This window comes from Antechinus flavipes, chromosome 4 (genome assembly GCF_016432865.1).
Source record: "Antechinus flavipes isolate AdamAnt ecotype Samford, QLD, Australia chromosome 4, AdamAnt_v2, whole genome shotgun sequence".
NCBI lineage: Eukaryota > Metazoa > Chordata > Mammalia > Dasyuromorphia > Dasyuridae > Antechinus > Antechinus flavipes.
The window spans coordinates 117573845-117599671 of NC_067401.1; the positions used below are offsets into that span (position 1 = coordinate 117573845).

Genomic DNA, 25827 nt, shown 5'->3' on the forward strand with positions numbered 1-25827 from the left:
CAAATTAAATCATGCTGAGTAATTTACTCAAGCAACTATTTTTAAAAATCACAAATGCTTATGAATTTTTAAAGGGGGAAAGGGAATCTTAAGTAAATCCCTGTTTAAAGTCCACATTAAGGTGAAATGATCAACATGACTCCTGTTATAGAGAAAAATGGAAGATTTTAGACAAGCTAGAATGGTGAAATACCCAAGCACAGACATAGGTAGGCTGGGCACAGGAAAGGAGGAATACTGAAGGGGTAGCATCAAGCTAAGCAAAAAGTTTAGATTTTTCCAGACACAGGGACAGCCTCTGGCACAGAAATATCCAATTTTAGCTTTCATTGACCCAGTTTGCTTGAATGAAAAAGCAGAGAATGTTTTAATGAACACAAGCTTTTGTTAAAAGAGCTGTAACAAAAGTTTCTGATCCTTGAATAAAAAGACAAGTAAGCATGTCACTGGGTTCAGTTCATCCACGCTATTTGAAAGATCATTAAAATGTAAAAAGGCTTTTCCACAAAGACTGCAATAAGCTGCAGAGGAAAAGTTAACATGCAGTCAGTTATTTTGTGTATGTGTGCATGAAAAAAAGGCAAAAGTACTGAAGCAAGAAGTGAGGTCTGAAGATGGTTGTTGCCATACAGGCTCCCAAGAAACACACACAGCCCACAGCAATGCTTTAGAGTTTCAGAAATAGTGTGATGTAATTGCAATGACTGTTGTACATGCTCAGTTTAAACAATGCATAACACTGCAGTTCAATTACCTGTTTTTCACACACACGCTTTCTTACTGCCTTGCTTACTAGCTGCTGAAGAGCCTCACACACAATGTATTTTACTCAGGTTTGCCCTAAGTTCCAGTGGTGATTTCATTTGGGTTCAATATAAGTTCTTCCAAATGCTTTTAAAACTATGGGTCAACCTCCGTCTGCTTTCCCAGCCCCTGACCACCAACCACATTTTTTGAATGTGACACAAGTTTTCAAAGTATTTCATTTAATATTGGGATGCAGACAAGTCTAAAGTCAAGGAGGTAGGGGCAACAAGCAACACTAAGTTTGATCTTCCTAGGAATAAACCAACACCAGGAAGAAAACAAACTGATAGGGGTTTTAAAAGTATGCCTGATGACAAAAAAAAAAGATACCTGCTGATACTGTGGTCGTCATAAAATGAACTATTCCATGCTGGCTCAGCAACCAGATACAGCAAGTTAAATTTTCTTAAGACTTATTTATTAAAGAAAATTTTCACTTTTTTCCTAGAAAATGAACTAACACCATAAGAACTGGACACCCAGAGAAACATGAGGAAAGTCACTTCGGAAGCAGCTAGCATCTTCTCTCTACTTTCAGCAAAAAAATTAGTAATAATCAAGAGATCAGAAACTGGATCACAGTCCTTCAATGTGAAGTAAGAAAAGCCATTAGGGCACATATTTTCATCAACTGTCAGGCAAGGTTGAAAAAGTCAAACCAGAGGCTGTTTTAATTAAATTTGTTCCATGTATTAGAGAGAAAATCCTATGGTCCAGATACCCTGACAGAAATCTCTTATACATAACTTTTGGATTGAGTAAGGAAAGCAACTCAACATCCTATTTTTAAAAGGAAAAAAAAAAAACATTTTTAAGAGACTGTGAACCAACTACTGATTAGCCTCCTGCCCTTCCTAAAGGACTATTAGCCGATTAGTAGCAAACATCTACTAATTTCCTACAGCTCTATTGTAGATATGTTTCAAAGGACTTGCAGAGGCTTTAGTGAAATTTTGTAGGGGGAAAAAAAGCAGCAGCAGCAGTGTAGAAAAGGTAGGAAGGAAAAAAAAATCATGCAGATTTCTTAGACTTAGTCCTCCAGACTTAAAGATGGAAAAGAATCAACTTTCACCTTTTCCTTTATTGCATCAACCTGCAAAGGAATTCAGAAGGTGCAGCTTAGAAAAAATTAAATTCCATATTGAGCATAAAAAGGTAGAATCAGCAACAAAGATTTAGGGGAGAAATAATTCACCACTAAAAAGGTATAGGAGAAGTGAAAATAAAGGGCACACTGGAAGCAAACTTTAGAGTTAAATCAGTTTAACTTCAAAGTCTATTGCAAAAAAGTGTATTTATACTAAATTATGTGAGAAGCAGCTTAATCCACAATAAATAAATAGCACTTAAATTAGCAACTAAGAGTCCCTCACCACAATATAGGATATTAAGCACATTAGAAGAGATCTCTATGATTACAGAGAGAAAGTAACATTTCCTTGACTAACTACTTTATTTTTCTAAGCACTTTACTGATGAGTCTTTAAAAAAACAAACTAAACTGAATACTCTAAAATCTAAAAAGTAGTTATTGAAGGAAAAAAAGCAATAGTAATTTTACATGAAGCATTAGGAAAATGTTCTTTAAAAAAAAAAAAAAAGGTAATCAGGTATGCTGATCTGATGACTTACCCATAGTTTAGGCACCTATCTCATTCCTTAGTATAAGATAAATAGGTCCTCTTGGAGTATGGTAGGATAATAAAATCACTAGATGAGGAGGTGGGAGGAAGGAAGGTACTAAATCCTTCAAGAATGTGAATTTTTGTTGTTCTAAAAAGACATTCTTTATCACAAGATCTAAAACCAAGCCCAGAGAAATTGTAAAGAATAGAAAAAGGTGCCTTTACTCTAAATGTATTTATGTAAAAGACAGCAATTCCAAAAAAGGAAGCTTGGTAAGACAAAGAGTTTAACAAATTAATAAATAAAGAATTAGGTCTCCCAATTTAATTTACCAATTTAATGTACAGTTAAGTCAATTTCCTTTGATAGTCACTACCATCAGTTGCAGTCTAAAAGAGTCTAAAGTTGTGGCTCCCTAAGGCCACAAAAATACTATTATTACTATTGCTAAAAGAGGACATAATTGGCATAAAGGCAATTCATTTTATTAGTTATAAACATCTGGCCAATGGACATGGAATTGTTACCTGAGATTTCTGAGTACTCAATTAGGGGTGGGACTGTTCTGAAGAAATGAGTTTCTTTACCAAGAGATTTAAATAGGTGGAAGATGGGGGTGGAACTTAGAAGTGACCATACTCATGTACACACAAGGGTGATATTCTGAGAAGTCATTTCTAAATAATACTCTGTTCCAGTGTTTTACAAATGTCGATGTGGGCTGAGGGAGACTAAATAACAAAAATAAGAGTCACTTTTACACAACTGTTTAAGTAGATTTTGTTTCAAATCAATCTCACCTCTGAAATCTAAGCCTGTTCAAAAAATTTTGCATTTGCTTGAAGCAATTATTAATGAATATACTTTAAAAATATCTCCTTACCTTGGACAAGTATTCCTTCATGACCTGGATAAAATAGGGCATGGCAAAGTCCATGATATTGTGCCTCCACGCAGTTTCCAAGACAACATCTGGCCTTAACAGATCATAACAGGTAAAGAGACAAGCTCCAAAGCACTCTCTCTTTTCTTCTTGCAAAAACCACTGTAGCAGCTCTTCTGCCAACTCTGTATCTTTTGATTCAGAGGCATACTGCATTGCATCCTAACAATAAAAAAGGAAATTTCAAAAAAATCAACCACACCAGACTTCTAAGAAAGCAACCAAGCAATCTAAACCAATGTTTTATATGGGAGGATGGTAGAAGGGAACATAAATTTTATCATTGGTTAAGAAAGAATTCCTAAAATTATAGTGCATCAGGGGTTTTAAAATTATGAAAAGAACAAAATAAGCCTCCAAAGAAGAAATGACCCCCTCAAAATAATCCTATAATGATTGGAATCAAGCTAGATAAGAAAATAGAGCAATATTGTTTGCTCAGAAATTAAACTTAATCCCAGTTTACTACTTTAATTATGTGAGGATTTTTTTTAAAGTGGGAAGAGTGAGGAAATGGGGAAGAAATAGCAGAATTCAAAAGATTTCACATTTGTAAATTTATTTTGCATTAGCTAAATTACCCTAGCGACTAAAATAATGCCTTAAGAGTGAAATACTTTGATCTGTCCCATGTGAGAGTTTTGACATCTTTCAAGTATACAACAATGATCGTTTTATAGAACACAATCTAGAAAGTATCCCTTCTGGTTAGAAGTTCATAATACAGTTTTGGAAATGGTCTTTTTTCAAGTTTTTTTTTTCCCCTTTCTCTTTACTTAACCCTTTTTCCCTTCTACTCTAACTTATTTACCTTATAAAGTCGGTCTTTCTTGCATAACTCTACGCTTTGTTTCCAGCGATTGTTGCCTTTGAAGAGATATGCAGCAATTCTTCTAAACTCAATGAGCTCATGTTTCTCCAAACGTTGAGCAAGGGAGATATTATCAAAATTGTCATATGCATCTATTGACGTTCTCAGCGCCTTAAGAAAAAAAAATTAAATAAAATTACCAAATTAATGTAACATTTTTAAAAGTTAAAATCAATTCTGCCCATAGGACCCAATGATATAAAGCCTGCTGTGATGTTTTGTATCTAAACATTAGCCATATGTATATAATCCACAAGTTTCTTCCATCGAATTCTCTTTGGACTATAAAAATGCTGATAACAAAGCAACGCTTTGAAGGCTTGATTTTCTTTTAAACATGCTCAAAATTGACAAGTAATTTAGATTTAGGCATGAGGTTTATAGATTTATATACTGCAAATCAAGTTCCATCTTAAGGAGATAACTGGTAAATATAGTAAGATATTTATGACCTGGTTTTAGATCTATTGCCTGTTGACTTTATTGTCTTAATCCTCACTGAAAGGCTGCTACAAGCAAACATTTGCCCTTCTGTCAGTAATCAGTCTAGTATCTATATAGCACTTTGAAATATGTAAAGTGTTTTACATGTTACCTCATATAAAACTCCACAAATTAAATATATATAGGAAACCTAAGGCTTGGACATGGTGAATGATTTGCAGATGACTAACATTATTGGGGCAAGATTTGGATCAAATTCTTCATCATAATATCAAATTGTCTCACTACTTAGAGGCTAAAAATAAGCAAGTAGAGGGGGAAAACATAATGACTAGAACTGTTATGTTGAAGTAAAATTCTAGTTTTGGGGATCAAAGTAACAAACGTTTTAAAAAATTTTACTCTTATATTGCTATATTAGGGCAGTCAAAGCTTTCCCTTCCACCACCCACCAAAAACAAATAAAAAACCTCTAACAATTCTGCTTCAGTCATTTCAGAATTTATAGATGAAAATATCTTAAATATCAGAGTATCACTGTTTAAGTCACTGAATAAAACTGAAGTGTTGAAATACAAGATAAAATAAGGTCCAATAGGGCCTTCCAATTTCTTCTTTCTTGTGACTATAACTAGTGTTTAGAGACTTATCAAACAACCAAAAATGTTTTACCTGATAATCTTCTTCTGTAATGAAGAGGTTATTCAATGATTCATTCACTGATTTGTTGTTATGGTTTTGAACTGAGCGTAGGTATGGTTTAACCAATGGAAGCTGTTTAACCTTTGAAACAGATTATGAAGTTAATGTAGCACATTTTAAATTTAAGTTACTTGGAAAAATCCTTAGGGCTGGGACAAACACCCTCCAAATAGTATTAGTTAAAATCATTACCTTACTGAAATAGTTGACAGCACGAGTGTGATCCAATCTTGGAGATAATACCATCAGCAGGTCATTTAGTAGCAGAGGCTTGAATTCTAAATAGAATTGTATTGCTCTATAATATAATTCCACATTGGCTACCTGAAGTGGCAAGATTGAAATATATATGTTGGATTTAAGTTTGTTTTAATTCAAAGAAATCTATATATAAAGACTTCATATATGTCTACCTTGGTTATAATATCTTTAAATTGTCCTTCTTTCCATGCATCTGTTGGATGATTCATCATCGTAATTATGGCATTGTCATATTCTTCATATTTATCGTATAAAAATACCAGCTCTGCCCAAAGATGTGCTTGTTCTGCAGCCCTTAGCACCTATATATAAAAAGAAAGATTAAGGTAGTAGTAAATGTAGACTAATATCAATTAGTACATTTTGAAAAAAATTAACATTCAGTATTAAAGTTTTAGCCATTTAACAAAAATGATCTACCTTTGGAATATTCACTCTGGACCAGAACAACTCCAAATGCTCCCTCATTTTCTGTGGCTTGAATTTTGAGTAGAGAATAGCTAATTCAGTAAACATCCCCATATGAGCTCGCTCAAGCCCCAGTGCTGCTTCCAACATGGTTATCAGTTCTTCAAAGTATCCTCGATCCTGAAGGGAAAAAACCACACTATTCAAACAAGGGCTGCTTGTTGAGATATATAAGGATCATGCATGTCAAAGACCCTTCTTCATTACCTGATAGTAGTTTATGAGCTCCTCCAATTCATCTGCATGCACCACAATATGAAGGCCACACATCTGGGCCAAGCGGAACTCTTTCCCATCTACACAGGCAAAGCAGACCTAGGTATATGAAATACAGATGATTTTATATATTAAAAAACAAGTACATGGCTGGTTGATGATCTAATGCAGGTATGGGACTATTGAAAGCTTACTCCTAAGGAAGAGCTAAAGGCCTGAAAGTTTATCCTAATTTTTAAAAAATTATGAAATTGTGTTTCCAGTTACCTCCTTCCATGTTCTTGTGCTGTTAGCTTTCCGTGCCCCATCAACAGCTGCCTGATATTCACCCAAGTGAACTAGAGTAGATGCCAAGCGACCAAAATTGGAAACATTGTTGTATAATAATTTAGCAGCATCATACATTTTCTCATCGTAACAACGATCCCCAACCTGAGAAAAGAAAACAGTTGGTTATCAGCTTGAGGCATATTTTAATTCTCTTTCTACGTAGCTCCTGAACTGTGAACTGTGAACCAGTTCTGATCAGGCTTAACAGAAGATCTGTTCCAAGTGTTTCTGAAAGAAATTAAATAAGAACCTTACTTGTTGAATATGAGCATTATTTGGCCCATTAATGAATTCCTCCAGCTCTGCAAGGCGATTGGTCTTAGCCAGAGCAAAGATCAATTCCGTTTCTACATAAGACTCACGAGCCTTCTTGCGAGCCATTTGCAGGTACTTAACCAGTTCTTCCCAGTTGCCTGAAGAAAGGAAGAAAAATAAATTTTTTGGAAAATCCCCATAGAAAGCCCTATAAATAAAGTTAAGAATCTTAAGTGGATATTGCTTAATTTCCTTTAAAACAAAGGAGCCCCCTACAGAAATAGTGATAGATTAGAAGACAGAAATTAAGCTGCAATTATTCTTTCTTCTTGCCAAAATAGCATAATTTATTCTTCCTCAACAGGTAAGGTTAAGAGAAAAACCCTATTGTTTTAATAAGAAGGATTCCCACCCACCCCCATTACTATAAGAAAGTCGTAAGGTAAAAGAAAGCATCTTAAACATCATCCTGTGTGAATTTAAGTTTAAGCAGTATACCTTCAAGTCTGTTTTTGTTTTTAAGACAGAAATGATACCTGAGAATACAATATAAATTTCCAAATCAGATCTTTAGATCTATGATCTAAAGAAGGGAATTATCTCAGAAACCATTAAATCCAACCCCTTTCATAGATAAGGAAACTGAAATCTAAGGTTAAGTGTTATGAGGCTTCAACACATTTCAGGGCTATTAACTAGTCAGCTTTAATTAGGGCCTAAATAACACATGTACTCCTAAAATATGAGATCATTAATAGTCATACCACTAGTATTGGCAGCCTGAACAACTTCCATGTAAGATGAAGGATCATCAGCTTTGATATAGGAATCAATGGCTTCTTTCACCATCCCTTTCTGCAACTGAGCTTTTGCAAGTTGACTCCACACTGCAGGCTCATTGCAGCGTTCAGCAAACTCATATGCACGATCCAGGTTTCCAATATGTTCAATCAAAACCTGAGAAATAGATTTTAATAGGGTGAATACAATGCTAAATTTGGTCTCTTCTACTGCTAATAGAAAAAGAAAGTAGAGATATTTTGCCTCTTTTGTTGATATAACAAAGGTGTATACAACTATTAACTGGTGGGAAAGGAATGTGAGATTAAATAATTAGCCATAAATGGCTGACTGAAGTTTTTACCTGCACAGCTGAAGTATTGACATCAAATTTCCTGAAAATGGCAAATGCTTCTTCAAACAACTCATTGCTGATTGCAATATTAGCAATGTCTGGAGCATCATAATTATCTAGTCGGTTGATATATTCCATAACCCGGGTGCGATCAGCTTTAATTGCAGTGAGGATAAGGAGGTTTTGTAGATTCCTATTAAGGACAAATTAGCATCACTTGAATGTAGTATATTCAAGAAACTATTAAGCAGACATAAGTGTGAATATCAAATCTAAGCAAGAGAAGGGAGAGTATACAAATGCTAGAAATATTCACAATCAAAGCCATACAAAAAAGGGACTCATTCTTTCAAGATTTATTCAAGCTATAGCTATAACACAAATAATTTAGCTGTGCCTTTGCTAGTATTTTTAAAAGTGTTATACATGAAGTGAGCTTCAAATGGAATGTATCCACAAAGAGACATCACTCACAACATACCTATGTTCACTGAACACTGAGTTGTCAAGAACAATTTTCTCCAATAGTTCAATGAGTTCATTGGGAAGGTCTGCAGTCATGAAAGCCTTGACAGTAACAGATACCTCTTCAGGATCCTGAGTCTCAGACAACGCTGTCTGTACCACCTAGAAAATTAAGACCAAGAAACTCAAGTTACAGACCTGCCCATCTTCTTCTACCCTCTGCCAATGACAAGAGCAGACAAAACAATCCAGGTATCACAGCTAGTCTTACCTGGTCAATCAGGGGCCTTCTGTAAGGGTTGCTTTCTAAGAGAACACTACCCCAAAGTTCTGGATCCTTCCGGCGAACCAAATAGCGGGAAAGACTTTTGAAGAGAGAGTTTTCATTGCAAACCTATATAACAGGAGAGAGAGAGTTTGAGACAAAGCTAGGTCTAATGACCTCTCTTCTACCCACCCTTATTTTCCATCATTAAAAAGACCACCATAAAAACTATGGTTCCAGCCATGACACAACCAAAGAAAAAAGGTTTTCAGTGATGACGGTTCTTTAAAATAACCTTTTCCAGTTCTCAGAAGTACCTAAAACCCAGCCCCATAAATTCTTGGCATGTATAGTTGATTCTGATTTGTTTCTATTCACAATATGAGGGATACGCACATTAATAAGTTCCAGATCACACTGGCCACGTTCATAAGCCACACATGCTAAGTGGGGATCCCTCTTCTCACAATACTTTCCAACAACACGACTATCATAATAGGGATTTTCACGAAGAAATCTTTCCGGATTGTTGTTACTGTCAATGTAGATTTTAGCTAATGCATTATGAGTAGCAGGCTCCTCACAACCTTCATGAATCCTGGCTTCTAGCCAAGGCAGTAGAAGTTTTAATCTAGAAAAGAACAAACAACCATTTATTAAATACCCATCTGACACTTGGCAAAATATCTGAAATGCAATATTTGTAAAGCATTCTGCCAAAGAGGCTGCCAAAAGAAAATCGCAAAATATTCTTTCCTAGTAATACAATTGCAGTCAGTACAGAGTATGTACCTGATAGAATGTTTAAGTAACTTACCAACTGAGCTTCTGAACCTACAAAGCTTAGTAGCTGACTCTATGAAGTATCATTCAAGAATACCCACCCATGAGATTCAATAAAAACAATTCGATGAGGTAATATTAAAGATCTTAGCTGTTTAGTCAAGGACAATCTTTTCTAGGACTACAAGTCAAAAACCTAGAGGATGAGCTAGACTTTAGCTTTAAAAGGAGTACCTAGTTATCTATAGCCAAAAGGAGAAGTGTTATATAAATAATGATTAATTCAGAATAAAACCTTATCCAAGAAAGATTTACCTGCTCTAAGTAGGCTTCATCCACACAGTGGCCTTCCTGTGAATTGACCATCTCCATTTCTAACCATTACTTAAGTCTTTGCACAGGAATTGCCAAAAAGAAAGTAATATTCCGTTTCTAAGTTATAATTACCAATACAGAATCATTGTATTATTGTAATAAAATGAGTGAGGGTTGATTTAAAGATTACACAATTATTTGTAACCCAAGCAGATATTCTATGTTGCCTGGAAAACTTAAGTTTAATTATCTGAATTAAGATTTCTAAATTAAGGCAATATGACAAAAATTTTTAGTGAATCAGACTTTAATTGACCATTGGTGGATTAGTATTTGTCCTTTAAAAAGACAAAGGCAATAGGATGAGAGAAATACCTAGCTATATAGATGAGACCAAGAGGACACATTTAAACTAGTTACCCTTTTTAAATGTTAAAATATCTACTTCAAACAACTTTAGTGTATAAAATGTATTCAATTTCTGTAATCTCAGCAGATCTTAAGCCACCTACAGCAAGTAATAAGCTTGTCACATTTTTAAAAAATACTTATTAAAGTATCTATTATGCTGGGGAACAGTCCAAAGCACTTCACAAACATTATTTAATTTGATCCCCAAACAACTCTGAGAAGAAGGTGCTATTATTTTCATTACTATTTCAGAGCTGAGAAAAAGGAGGCAGGCTAAAGTTAAATGACTTAGGTTCATATAGCTACTTAGTATCTGAGGGCATATATGAACTGAGGTTTCAATCCAAGTCCAGCACTCAATACAATGCATCATCAGCTCTTACAAAAACCTTGCTATAATGTTCCCTATCTAAATTTTAAAGTTTTAGATGAACTAATGTGAAGTGAAGTGAGTAGATCAAGGGAACACTGTACACACCAACAACAAGATTATGTGATGATCAATCATGATGAACTTGGCTCTTTTTAACAACAAGGTAATTCAGACCAATTCCAATAAATTTGCGATGGAAAGAGCCATTTGCACCCAGAAAGACTATGGTGACAGAATATGATTACAATGTAGTATTTTCACCTTTTTTGTTGTTTACTTGCTTTTTAAAAATTCCCTCATTTTTTTTCTTTTTGATCTGATTTTTCTTTTGCAGCATGATAAATGTGGAAATATGTTTAGAAGAAATGTCCATGTTTAATCTACATAATGTATTACTTGCTGTCTAGAGGAAGAGAGTAGGGGAAAGGGAAAGAGAAAAATTTGGAACCCAAGGTTTTGCAAGGGTGAATGTTATACTATCTTTGCATGTATTTTGAAAAGAAAAGCTATTAAAAATTCAATTTTTTTTAAAAAAAGTTTTCCCTCTCTTAAACATTTGACTAGTTACCCTTATTGTTCAATTTCATTTACAAGAGTCAAGATAATATTCCTATTCATTTTTCTGTAGTCTATTAGTAAAGCATACTTTGTTTACTACAAAGTCAGATAAACTAACCATAATTAGATAGTTAGCCCACCTCTACTATAAAAAGGAACATTTTTTTTTTTTCTTCAGTGATCAGGGAAATTTAGGGAGTATAATTTTAAGATATTGTTATGTAATCCCAGCATAAGGCATCTTTACAACCTAACCAAGGAGTGAAATTTATACTGCATATACTACCTGGAGTACCACCAGCTTTGAGTTTTTATGCAGAACACATGATTTCATATCATAAATGAACCATGTATCAAAGAGTATAGAATTTTACTTTTCTCAGGAGTAATGTAGTAATATTAAAAATTGGTCTTCTATTAACTCACTGCTCACATTGTGTAGTATGTACTAAGTGTATGCCAAATTTTACTTATATATACTTTTAGTTCTCATAAACTATAATGCAGAACATAAATAATATTGTAATAACAAGTTATTTATCTGCAATTCATTTATAATAATTGTATAGACTTCCCCTTTATGCAAATAATTACTCTTTAAGGACTTGATATTTGATTTTGTTTTCCATTCTAAGATTTCCACATTCTAGTTCAGCCAATTGACTAGAAATTATACAATTCAGAAGCAGTCATTAATATACAATGACAAAGATCCCTTTAAGTAACTAGACAGGCACAATCATTGGGTATTTTTCTAAGCAGAACTAGTTTATTTTATTAATTTATCAAGATTAAGAATTTCCATACCTGTTCCTCTTTTCAACTTCAGCAACAAGCTCATCAGTAGAGAACTGACCTCTCACCACAAGAATCAAATTCTTTATGACATCTTCAGAGCAATCAACATCAAGCAATCCTCCAATGACCACAGGAAGACGGCTTGGATTCACCTACAGAAAGCAGTGATTTAATATTTTAGCAAGAAGTCATGTCCAAAGAACACTGCTCTCAATATTTTTTACAATTGTTTCAAGCAAAGGAATTCTTAATAGGCTTATTTACAAATAATCTACATGACATATAGCAGCATGTATTTGACATCAGATTTTTGAAGTCTATTGTCAGAATAGAAACCTGGCTAACTCCTATTAAGTTATAACAGCAATAATGGAACCAGTCTAGCTAAGCATGGAAAAGCTCAGGTGACTTTTAGACCTCACTAATTTATGAGGCCAAAGGCACAATAAGAAAAATCTGCAATGCTGGAATAAATACAGTAATTGTCTCACTTGTCTTTAAATTTAAACTTTATTTTGATATAAGATTTAAAAAAAACCATTTTATGTAAAATTACTGAGGAAAGTATTGCCCTACCAATCTAGACTTAATGGGGAATGTGAATTCTTGAGCCAGTTTAATTTTTCTTTTGATAAAGTAAATAGGTATTTGATACAATGGCACAGGAAAATTTGAGCAAAAAGGAATTTATTTATTACACATTCAATTTGCTTGTATCATAGGGATTAGACAAGATGCTTTACCCACAGTACAAAAAAACAGGTCTTAATGGTCTATCTCAATGGGGAGATAACATATATATAATCTTTGTGTTTAATTTGATACTTACCTTCTGTACATAAATCTCGATATATTTTTGGAGATTATTTCTATATAAATAGAGCACCAAGTCATGAACAAAGTCAAATCGGTCACAAACAATGATGAGTGGTAACTGGTCTGTTAGTTTTGCTTCCTGAAAAAGAACACATATAAGAACACTTAAAATTTTTATTTTAAATATCACATATGGTCTATTTTAAGACATGACCATATTCTTATCAAATGCAAAAAGTAAATGAATTCTTCTACAGTAGTCTCATCTTCAGTATAAAGAGTACTCTAGGAAAATAAGGCAAAGTGAGTGTATCTTACTATCATCAGAACTGGCTCAAAGAGGAAATAACATACATACTCAACTAGGTATAGAACTCTATCTTTCTTTACAGGAAAACAGAAGGGGAAGGAATAAGAGAAAGGAGGGAAGGAGGTGATAGAAGAGAGGGCAGATTTGGGAAGGGAGTACTCAAAAGCAAAACACTTTTAAAAGGGTCAGAGTGAAAGGAAATAGAAGATAGAGTAAATGGGGCAGGGGAGAAGGAAATAGGACAGAGGGAAATACAATTATCAAAAGCAACTAAAATTTTTTTGAAGTTTCTGATAAGTCTCATTTTGCGAACGTATAGAGAACTGAGTCAAATTTCTAAAAATAAGAGCCATTTCCCAATCGATAAATGATCAAAAAGAATTTTCAGAGGAAGTTATCTAAAGCCATATGAAAAAATTATCTAATTCATTACTGATTGAAGAAATGCAAATTAAAACAATTCTGAGGTACTATATCTCATACCTATCAGATTGGTTTATAGTACAGAAAAGGAAGATAACATGGTGGGGGAGGGGAGATTTGTGGAAAATGAACCATTAATACACTGATGGTACAACTGTGAACCAATTCAACCATTTTGTAGAACAATTTGGAAGTATGCTCAAAGGGCTATAAAAATATGCATACCCTAGTAGTTCTTAGAAATACCACTACTGGGTCCGTATCCAAAAGAGATAAAAAACAAAGTAAAAGGATCTATATGAAGAGAAATCTTTACAGCAGCTCATTTCTAGGGACAAAAAAGTTGGAAATTAAGGGGATGCCCATCAACTAGGGAAAGGCTAAAATCAAACTGTGCCACATGATTGTGATGGAAAACTACTGTGCTCTTAGAAATGAGCAGGATGTTCTCCAAAAACAAAATATTCTGTAAAGACTTTTAAGAGCGGATGTAAAGGGAAATGTACTGTGTACAAAGTAACAGCAATATTGCAAGATGATCAGCTGTGATCTGCTGTGTGACACAGCTATTAATAGCAATGCAATGATCAGATAATTCTGAAAGACTTAAGATGGAAAAAAATGCTATCAATCCCCAGAAAAAAGTGATAGGTAACAGAATACAGATTGAAGCATACTTTTTGACTTTATCTTTCTTGAGGATTTGTTTTTGTTTGTTTGTTGAGGGGGAAGTTGGGGAAGGGGAATCCTACATTTTCTTTTACAATATGAATTTTTTGCTTGACTACACATGAATCACCTATCTATAGAATTGCAAGCCTTCTGGAGGGAGAGAGAGAAAGGAAGAAAATTTGGAATTAAAAGTTTTAAAAGCAAATGTTTTTACATCTAGCAAGGGAAAAATAGAATACTTAAAAAACAAAAACAAAACAAAACAAATCCTAATAACCTGAGTATGTATGTTCCCAGGGTTATCAGTAAACTCACTACGCTACTATCTACACCCAAACAGCAATCTAACAAGTCCCTCACAAGGCAGGCTCTTCCCATGCCCACATTTACAAGACTATTAACGACCACAGGACAACAGGTATGACAAACAACTATACTTCAGAATTTGATTGCCATTGGCATTGAGTGTAGGATTAACACACTGGGATGTTGATAAATGCAAGAACAATACTTGAAAACTACTTTAAGTAAATCACTCTGCTAAATTTGCAGAGCTTTAATTTACATTTGTTGCAGATGGATATAACATTTAGTCCCTTCCCTTCCCAATTTATGAATTCTACTGCATCCATCCACTCAAATGCTTTTCACTCAACCCCTTCAATGCAACATAATGTCCATGAGACAGAACCATCATGTGTTGCTGTAGTACGATTAAGGCCAGTACAGGCACTTAAAGAAAAAGATGCCCTTTCATAAATCAAACTGTCGAGACATCCCAGGATATAATCTTACAAACTGACATGAAAGATGCTATGAACAGGTAGGAAAGACCTGCACTGGGAGATTTACCTGGTACATGTCCTGCACATTCCACAGACACAAGGAACAGCACAAAAAACAACAATTTCCATCAGGAATTTATTTACATACAGACAGACTAAAATTCCTCAATGATTGCTTTTAAGACACTCTGAGGAAAGAGAGCTAAGAAACCTATGAAACTTTCCTCAAAGATAGGATAAAAATTAAACTATCTTTACAAATAATTTATTAGAATAAAAATCTAATCATTGAGGTCTAAGCAATAGTCACAATGGTAGTCACCCCACAATGTGGGGTTAGGAGAGAGTAGATAGAAGGAAAATTATATCTAGGTGGTAACAATCCAAAAAACTATAAAGGTTGGAAATCTGAAGTTAAAGGACAACTGCAGATTTATCTTTACACATTTGAAAGTTTTTCAAACAAGCTAATTGTAAAAGTAAAAGAAAACTTAATACTATCATATACTATAATAATTTCAAGAAAGGAAAAAAATGTTTCTATTATCTTGTTTTCACAAGGGTGAGTAATTAAAATAATTTTTTCCTCAGTGAGCTAGGAATACAGTAAACCAAGTTATGTTTGTGACATTATTTTTATATAAATGTAATAACATACTTTTGATTTTTAAGAATTCAGCATGGTTGGAGATAATGTCAGATAATTTAAGATTAAAGGGACTTCTATAGGAAACTAATACTATATGCCATAACCATATATAAATTGGTTAAAATTAAAGGGGTTTCTATAGTAAAGTCAGTATTTGAAGGAATGTAAAAATATAACTAGTACATAAAGTCTACTCAAAATAAATAACTAAAGTGAAAAGATATTCATCCGAACATTTTACTGATAATCCTGTGCAGGGCAAAAGGTAACTAGTTTTTCATCATACTACTTTACATTTTAAATCAACTATAATCATTTAAGATTTTCAAAACAATTATAAAGGTAAATACAGTTTCCATTTCCTATTGAGTAAAAAAAAAATTTTTTTTTGGTTTTAGATTGCACCTAACTCTTATTAAGGAATTTCAAGAGAATATGTATTATTGCAAGCTATTAAATATGTGTCTCAGCATAAATCTCGTTATTGAATATGAAGGAGCATTTATGGATATTTTTACCTCTTTTCTTTGTAATAAGAACAAAGAATCTTAAGACTACCACAAACCAAACTATGCTCTCACTAAAACAGTTATGAGCAGAAAGCAACAATGAAGAAAAAGAGCAGTACCAAGAAGGAAAACATAAGTTGGTCTGATGTCTTAGGGATCAACATCACTTGTGCCCTACTCCCCTAAAGTCATCAGAGCCTGAAGACTGAGAAACACAAGTACTATTCCAATTCAAACAATAGTGCATAGCTTCATGATTTGCCTTTGAGATAGACTGGTCCTACAGTCAACAAAAATTATGAACTAAGAATGTTTATGGGGATCTTAAGATCTTAATTCCAAAGCCGAAGATAAACCACAACTATACCATTTGCTTCTGATATGAGACCTTGATTGAAGACAGTGAAGGTGTCATACAACTTGGCCAGAACCCTCCTGCCCTCCCACCCCAAAAAGGTACTTGACTGTTGATCCATAAAGACTTGGTGAAATTGATGTTCAGACTAGGTAGAAAAAATAAGAAAGGTGACACAATATAATCTTTTAACCCTCAGTAGGGCTATAACCTGAAGAGGCTGTTCTGATTTTGATTTTTGATGTGAATTTAGACTTCTCAAAACCGTAGCTCTTCACAATAGCAACCAATAGGCAAGACCTTTCATATTTTTGGTGAATCTATTCCAACTCTATAATTTAGGTTGAAGTTTTGGCCCTTGGTATAATTCATAGAATAGAAGGCCTTGAATTTAGTTATTTAATACAAAATGTCTGGCAAAGTCTAATGGCACCTTGGATGAAAGATTAGAATTAATCATAGCTATATAGGTTATAAACTGCTTCCTTTCTCAATTCATCTGATAATATAGCATCCTTCAGTTATAGTTTTAAGTTAAGATTCTTTTGAAGAACAAATTATCATAAGCTTTTGTAAAACCAGGTCGGCCACCTCTTTTTTTTTTTTTTTTTTTATTTTTAATTACAAATTGGAAGGGGAAAACTAAATTAATGTTGTGTGCTAATAGTTCTGCAAGTCTGTAGAGATTAAAAAAAATTTTTTAGCAGCATATCAACTTTCCCCATTTTAATTTTTTTCTACAAAACACTTGAGTGAAATAAAGTCTAAATTAAACTTTGACTATTTTAAATATTTCTATTGAAAGAAGCTAAAATTGATTTTTTTTCCTTAAAAATATTTATCATTAAGAATCATCCACATCCAGAGAAGACCATGGAGACTGAATATGGATCATAGCATAGCATTTTCACCTTTTTTGTGGTTGGTGGTGGGGTTTTGCTCATTCCCTCTGCCCCCTCCTCTCATTTTTTTTCTCCTTTGATCTGATCTTTCTTGTGCAGCATGATAAATGTGGAAATATGTTTAGAAGAACTACTCATGCTTAACATATACTGGATTATTTGCTGTCTAGAGGAGGGAGGGGTTGGGGTATGGAGGGAGGAAAATTTTGCAACACAAGTTTTTGCAAGAATGAATGTTTAAAACTATTTTTGCATGTATTTTGAAAAATAAAAGGCTATTATTATTTTTAAAAGTGTGAACAAATAAAAAGATCATAGCACATACTAACAAAACAAAACAAACAAAAAACCCTATCATTTTAATAGTAACCCACCCAATAGTTATCATTTCTATGAAGCTCAGTATTCACCATGTAACAAAGTAGTTGGCATCTTGAAGATAATTTGTAGATTCTCTTCTGCTAATTACTCAAGCCCTACTTGCTATATTTAAATATGAAGCTTATTTAACAAATTGATAACTTTCAATAGCAAAGTCAAATGATCAAAGCCTAGAGGTGCTAGTGTTTTCTAAAAGTAATGTAGATGAATTGAGTTTGCAATTCTAACATGGAGTGCTGACACTTGAAGCAAAGCTACAAAATTTAACTTCCTTTTAAAAGACCTTCAATAAATAAGATTGTTAGAATCTTTACAAACTGCTAACTTATTAGAGTTGATAGATTATTGATCTGATCTTACAAGAAGATGTTTTGGGCCAGAACCTGAAACAAGGTACTAAGTAGAATTAATTGATACAATGCTTATGTTCACACCTTTACTCATTAGAGTTCACAAGTATGGGAGTTCACAAAGTTAACTGTGTAATCTATCAACTCTAATGAGTTAGCAATTTGTAAAGATTCTAACATAAGATGAAGCTATGGATTTTCACATTTAAAAGTCTCAAGATGATAATTTTTTTTAACTGAATTTTATGGTCTACTTCTTTCCAATTTCCTTCTCTATTTGAGGGATTACCCAATGTTTAATTTGCAAGAAATGCTTTCAGCATTCAGTTTTGTAGGGTTAGGGATAAAACAGTATTTGTAAAATCTCCTAGAATTAGTGATTTAAAAAAAAAAGATAATCAATTATCTATAAACTTACTATATTAAGAAAATTACCTTGAGAAAATTCTTGACACGCTCTGGATCATAGCAGTTGCTCTCTCGGCAGATTCTCTCTACCTCTTTGATCTGCCCTGTCTTACAAGCTGCCTGAATATATTTAAAGTGTACATCAGGGTCTTGACTGAAGTTGACAATAGATCCCAGAAAATAGAAAAGTCCTTAAAAAAGAAAAGTAATTAAAGTTCATGATCACCTCTAGTTAAGAAAATATACATTATCATATATACAATACATAACCTTCATAAAACAATATAAATAAAAATAAAAAATCAATTTTCAATTAAGATTCAAAAGACTTAATCTGTGAGAAAGGAGAGACATTTTGAAACTTCCATATTTAAGTTTTAAATTACTAAGTCAAAATTACTGAGTGAAAAGAAAAAGAATAAAGTGAAGAACTTGGTGATGTAAGTGGCTGACCCAAAAAGCAATAGAACTGTTTAGATTCAGATGAAAGTGAAGATGATTAGAATTACCAGGAAAAGCTCTGAAGAACTGAGGTAGAAATGTTTTAAGCTCTTACACTAAGTAACTCTATAAAAAGTTCATCATAATATAGAGATAACAATGAATCAGTTGAACATTACCTCTGAAAGACATAATGTAAGCTAGAAAGGTTTGAATATGCACTATTTCTATTAGAGCCTAGCTAAATCTGATGAGGTTTATCACCAATGTGGTAGCAAAATGATGAGCTTTTAAGCTCTAGCAACGCTCAAATTTGGGGGTACCTACTCAGATGATTTCTGTTGTGCTATCTTCGAAGTTGTAGTGGTAGTCACAAATGTGCACACTTCCACTATGTCAGGGAACTGAGAAAAGTGTGGTAATCTGCATGGAAATCAACTTCCTGACACAGTGGAAGTATGCACATTTATGGCTAGCACTAAACTGTTTACAACTAGCACAACAGAAATCATTTGAGCATGTACTCCAAACATACAGACCTCCAATAAGACCAAGTGTTTTATATGCGTAATGAAAACTGATTAATCTATTAACACAAGACAGAATATTATGATTTGAGCATTTGTACTGTAGAATGCCATATTCAAAATTCCTTTTGGACATTCTTTGATTATTTTATAATAGAAAAGTATTTATCCAATAATTACTTTTCTTTCTTTCTTTATTTCTTTCTTTTTTTGATTGAGGCAAATTGGGGTTAAGTGATTTGTCCAGGGTCACACAGCTAGGAAGTGTTAAGTGTCTGAGACCAGATTTGAACTCAGGTCTTCCCAACTTCAGAATTAGTGCTATATCCACTGCGCCACCTTGGTGCTCCTTTATCCAATAATTTCTTACTCCTGAAACTTACCTTAACATTACAGTAGACAGGAAAATCCTAACAAGAGCCAACTAAATTGAAAATGCAATAGCTTTCAGATTCTGAAATCCCCTATCATCTACTTAAGAATATTTAGAAATAAATTTGATATCTTAAGAAAAACAAAACAAAAAAACTGAAAGCTTTTATTCCTTTAATAACTGAGGAGACATTTTTTGATTAAATTTCTTAAAGTGCTTTATCAAAATGACATGTTATTTGAGGAAATAATAGTCTAATTATTAATTATGACAACTCATTAATCATTAAGTTCCAGCATAAGAATACTTATGTTTCTAATGATGCACGTGTCCAAAACAATCTTTCCTTTCAAAATCCGCCTTTCTTCTTTCCTATTATCGTACCATCATTTTATGAAGTTATTCAAAATTCAAATACTAAAACTATTTTTCATACTTTCTTTGTCCTTCCTTATATTTCCAACATCTTTTCAGTCGCCAAATCTTGTCAATTCTACCACCATAATATCTTTAGGATTAGTCTCTTCTTACCATAGCATCATTTCTCACTTAGACAACTCTAACAGGCTCCTAACTGGTCTCCCTCGTTCCAATTCATCCCCTATACAATTGGCAAAATTATATTCCTAATGAAAATAACACACTTCTATCAAAAAACAAGAAAACAAACAAACAAAAAAACAACCCTTCAATGGCTATATTATCTAAAGAAAATGATAACCTGTTTTTCAAAGTCCTTTAAAATCTGAATTTTATTTCATACCAACTCCCTTCCAAACAATTATAATATGGTAAAACTAGAATACTAGCCATTTTCCAAATCTGACTTGTTTCCATGCACTTGTCAACACCTGAAAAATAACTTTTTAAAAAATGTCACACTGAAATATTTCCTTTGTTTTGAGATCAAACCCAGGTATTATTCCTTCCCAAAAGTTTATCCTGATTCCCTCCCAAATAATCTTTGAGTGGTTCTTGAAACTCACAAGTCCACTTGATATGGATTTTAACTTTATCCTACACATGCATTTCAGTCTGCCCACATCGCATATCCTCCCAGCAGTATTTTGTAGTTTTTAAAGTGCTTCAAGAGCAAAGAATCATCTGAAGTTGCAATTCCTAACTTGCACATAATAAACACATGTGTTTCACAAGAATATATTTCACACAACTCAAAATCTGCTGGGATACCAACTAGTATTGAATAGTGGTGATGAAATTGGCTGAAGATCTCAGTTTCATAGCTCTGCCTAAATTTCTCTCTTTTGGAGAGTAAAACAAGAGCTATTATGTAAGTGCTCTCAGAAAAAAAAAAATATCTCTCTCTATAGATATAGATATTCATATCTATATCTATAGAGAGAGATATATTCCTTCCCCACCCCAGAAATGGAGAGCCTAAAGTTTTCTATCTAAACCAATTATCTATCCATTACATAAAAGTATGTGTTTTTCATGGTTTTTGTTTGTTTGTTTGTTTTTATTAGAGAGTGTGGAAGTCTTAAACTTTACCTTCAAAACTTTTAAAAGATTCAAACAGTTCAATCAAGGACTGAGTTGAGAGTTGTTCATGATACTTGGAAGCCACCTGGACACAAATTTGTAGGTTTTGGCGAATATTGGCAGAAAGCATAGCCCTGAGGCACTCCAAGGAATCTTCCACAGATAAGGAACCAAAGTAATTGACTAACCACTAGAAGACAAAATGATGAAAAAAGATCAAACTTAAAGTCAGGCTAGTGGAAAGTTATTGTACTATCAGCACAATTACTAATATATTATGCTTACAATAATATCAGTTAAGAATGACCATATCCACAGAGAGGACATGAATAAAATTACAGTGTATAGTGTGTCTCCTTGGAGAAAACAAAAAAATTCAATGAGATCACAGACCTTAAGTAAAATTAAACCAATAGCAGGTATATGTAAGACATACCTCAGGGTTCAGAAGATGAGTGTGAACAACTGCACGCTTAATATCATAAAGATCAGTAAAATGCTCCAGTGCACGCTGTAACAGGCCAGCCTTTTCACAGAGTTGAGCGATATGAGCCCGGTCATAATGTGTGAACATTTGGTTCCCTAAAATAGCATCTGCAACCTAGAAGAAGATACAAAAAGACAGTTTCCTTTAAGACTATTCATCCTATACCCAGGATCATGGTGACAGTATTTATAAACAATAGAGTAAATAAACTTTTATACAATACTATATGTTGATTACTCATTAGTGACTTGCTAAAATAAAAGCATACAAGAAATCTAAAAAACATGATAGTTAGCTTAAAGAGTAGAATGACAAATATGCATCAATGGGACTAGATCCTTCTTTGAGAAGCAGCATGGTACAATAGATAAAGGACAAAATTTGAAGACAGGAAGATGAGGTTCAAAACCATTTTTGACACAATGGTTCTGTGGCCCTGAGCAAGCAATCTGATTTTTCTATGCTAGGTACATTTCTTAATGCTATAAGTTGCTAAGCCACATCAGTACATTCTCCACCTAGTAGTTCCTTCCAATTATGAAATCACAAGTCATTTCCTTTCTCCCATTACTTCTTTGGAGAGAAGGAAATTCATAGTTTCACTAAATACTCTTGTAGACCAATGCCCATGTTTCAACTTCCCTTTACTTCCTTCTCTATCTTTACCCCATCATAAACCAGTTTAACTAAATATTGTCTTTTTCTTAATCTTTTGTTCTAATGTTGCTGCCCCCAACCCTGGATTATTCCTACTCTTCTATTTTTATTCACGTGCTGGTGAACAGAGTTTAAAGAAGGCAGACAAAGAATCTGACTGGACCAAGACTATAATGGGATATCACTCTGTAAGGTTTACCCCATTTTGCTACTGGGGAGCCTCGACTTTGTAGAGACTGGCCTTCATTCCCCTCCCATCTAACCCTAATTCCACTGCTTTGTTCCCTTAAGTCTATGTGGCCCTCTCCTCTGCCTCCTATACCATTCCTTTTCAAGTCTCTTATATGTATAGATTTTCCTCTTTAGAATATAAGCAAGCACCTTAAAAGCAGAGATTGTCTTTGTTTTTTGCTTGTATTTGTATCCTTATTCTTAGTGCCTGGAACTTTATGAATTCATCTTTTTCATTCCTTCCTACTCCTAAAAAATTCTCTATTTTAACTCCCTATGAGGCTTTTCCACTGAGGACCTTACCTCTTGACTGAAAAAAAAAAAAAAAAAGGAAACCATTTACAATAAGCTCTTGCCATAGTTCACTACATTTCAAAAAACCCTCAAAAGAGTCCCTATTCTCTCTATTATTCCAGTCTGGTGAACTTGCCTTTCTCACTAAGATTAACCTCTCACATATACCTATTCTTCTATTTCCTTTCAATGATCCGTTCTGTCTAATCTCCAATCTCACTCTATATACTAGTTCCTTTGCTGCCTACACAAATACTTGTCTTGAAAAATCATCACTATAGAACCTATATTCCCTCCTATCAACATCCTATAGAATTCTCCCTTTTCTCAATCAAACATGTAGGAAAAGCTATCAACACTTGCTTTTCTTTGCATGTTCTACTCTGAATTGTCAACTCTGCAATCTGGCTTCCGACTTCATTCAATAGAAATGCCTTTCTTCAAAGTTAATAACTATCTTTTAATTGAAAAAATCCAATTTTTCACATGCCGATCCCAAAGTGTGGGTGTGCCTTAAGAGTCTGTACTGAGCCCTCTTCTCTTTCTACATTCTCACTTGATGATCATCAATAGCTCCCGTGATTTCAAATGTCTCTTTTCAAATACTCCTGTGATGTTTAGGAAATTCAAGAGACATAACTTCTGAGTAATTAATCATCTTATTAATAATTCTAGCATATTGCCAATAAAGTGGGTCACTGGATCTCTCAAATACCAAAGACAAATCATGGCAACAGACTTACAGATTAATGCTCTTGGAAAAGTGGGTATTCCTGAGGGTGACAATCAACTTGTGATTGGTTAACAATTAATGACAGAATGAATATTATGAAAAGTGGGTTTATTCCAGCGAGGGTCTTGGGGTACTGACACTGGGCACCCAAATCTTAGTCAAAGAAATTTATCAATTTCTATATTACTTAGTCTAACTAAAGATTTCATATTTTCCCACAATGAGCAGGAACCCACTCATTCACATAAACTTAGAATTTCTTTGTAGTCTTCAATTAGATCTTAATTTTGTTAAATTTTTGCTTAAGATTTCCCACTTTGGTTATTTTCTGAATGAGGAAGTAAAAAGAGAAAAAACCTTTGCCCTAATCAATAATTAAGTTATTAATATATGAAAAAATGAATCATTTCTCTCACTCCCAAATCTATATCAATATCTAGTCCCCAAATCACCAAGTGCACATTCCATGGACACCTTAAATTCAATATGTATAAAAAGATTTCATCTTCCTACTCTAACTCCCTCCTCCTGTAATCCTGAGAAGGGTACCAATATTCTCCCCCCTTTATTAGGGCTATAACTTTAGTGTGATCCTTCATTCCTACCTCTCAGTCCATACATTGCCTTCTTCCAAATTTTACTATTTCTATTTACACAATATTGTTTGCATTATCCGCTTCTCTACTCAACTACCACAACAATAACAACATACTTGAGGAGCATGCATAAGGTTCATCTCAAGCAGCCTTGTTTGCAAGGGACCCTCAGACGGGCGATTATTTTTCAGGGCATCGAGTAAAAATGCAGTACACTGCTGGATTAAATTGTATTCCATAAACACGTCAACAATCTGTGAAAGAGAAAAAAAGAACTTGAGATACTGCTATATATAAACATGAGAATAATAAATCGGGTCTCATAAAAAGAAGAGCCATTTTTAAAAAGAAGAATAAGATTTAGAGGTCATTTAAACCTCAACTGCATAAATGGTGATGCACAAACTCATGTGCAGTGTTTAAACTGAATCTAGGGATCAAGAAATCATGATTAGCAGTAAATGTTTGATTTGTATATCCATATACCTGGGGTCATGCAAAAAGGGGTAGTGAACAGGAAAAAGTTTAAGATGTCCTGAGTTAGAGGGCAGTTGGGTGGTGCAGTGGATAGAGCACCAGCCCTGAAGTCAAAAGGACCCGAGTTCAAATCTGACCTCAGACACCAACACATCCTAGCTGTGTCACCCTCAGCAAGTAACTTAACCCCAATTGCCCCAGGGGAAAAAAAAATCAAAGTCTAGAAACAAGCAAACATCTGAACATATTTACCTGTGTTATATCAGCAAGTGGTTCTTCATCTTGAACCAACATTTGAGCAAACTGTTGACCTTGATCTGGGCTGATCCTCATTACATTTCTCAATAGAAAGATCCAGTCTGGAGTATAACCAACCTACAAAAACAATTCAAAAATAGAGGCCAAAGAAAGGGTTGTTTTCAAGACAAACTATATAATAAAAACACTGCAGGAAGAGCCAAAATGGTAGATTAGGGTTACCCACCTGCTGAATTGTACTAACATTCCCCTCCAAATAATTTTAAAATAACACCTTCAATCAAATTCTGGAGTGGAAGAGCCAACAAAGGCTCTTTCTTTGCAAGGCAAAACATTTTTCTGGCCTAAAAAAAATCTAAGAGGTGATCATAAAAATGTGAAACCGTGGTGGAGGCCTATTCAGAGTCCAGAGGCAGCAGAGAAAAAGCAACTATAGCAGCAGCTTGAAGACTTCTCAGTTGAAAAATGGCAAGGGGGTCAGAAAACTGGTCACAAAGAAATTACAAGGAGCTCTCTGCTGGCACTGGGTACAATTGGTGGTACCTGCCACATATACAGTATTAAGTCATGATTCCAGGATATGAAGGAGCACTGGTTGTCAGTCACAAGGGAGCAGGGGTCACACTTTCCAAAGCAGAGAAATGCTTATGGCTGCAGTGGACAA

The 25827-nt window shown here is 34.0% G+C and overlaps 1 protein-coding gene across 2 annotated transcripts in view; it reads right to left on the minus strand.

The window, feature by feature from the left end:
- Positions 1-25827, minus strand: part of CLTC (clathrin heavy chain) — a 75544-nt gene that overhangs the window by 5754 nt on the left and 43963 nt on the right. The window contains exons 10-31 of one of the 2 annotated variants that reach the window (XM_051994130.1): positions 25158-25280; positions 24545-24682; positions 21867-22031; positions 21440-21620; positions 18614-18777; positions 12856-12981; positions 12036-12178; positions 9185-9419; positions 8795-8917; positions 8540-8685; positions 8068-8251; positions 7688-7880; positions 6924-7081; positions 6606-6770; positions 6330-6437; positions 6075-6242; positions 5807-5956; positions 5586-5717; positions 5364-5474; positions 4188-4358; positions 3317-3538; positions 1880-1900 (exon numbers count right to left, since the gene is read on the minus strand). In XM_051994130.1, coding sequence (XP_051850090.1) covers positions 1880-1900; positions 3317-3538; positions 4188-4358; positions 5364-5474; positions 5586-5717; positions 5807-5956; positions 6075-6242; positions 6330-6437; positions 6606-6770; positions 6924-7081; positions 7688-7880; positions 8068-8251; positions 8540-8685; positions 8795-8917; positions 9185-9419; positions 12036-12178; positions 12856-12981; positions 18614-18777; positions 21440-21620; positions 21867-22031; positions 24545-24682; positions 25158-25280 — 3327 coding nt within the window. The remainder of the gene's footprint in view (positions 1-1879; positions 1901-3316; positions 3539-4187; positions 4359-5363; positions 5475-5585; positions 5718-5806; positions 5957-6074; positions 6243-6329; positions 6438-6605; positions 6771-6923; positions 7082-7687; positions 7881-8067; positions 8252-8539; positions 8686-8794; positions 8918-9184; positions 9420-12035; positions 12179-12855; positions 12982-18613; positions 18778-21439; positions 21621-21866; positions 22032-24544; positions 24683-25157; positions 25281-25827) is intronic. The other variant, XM_051994131.1, reaches the window with a different exon arrangement.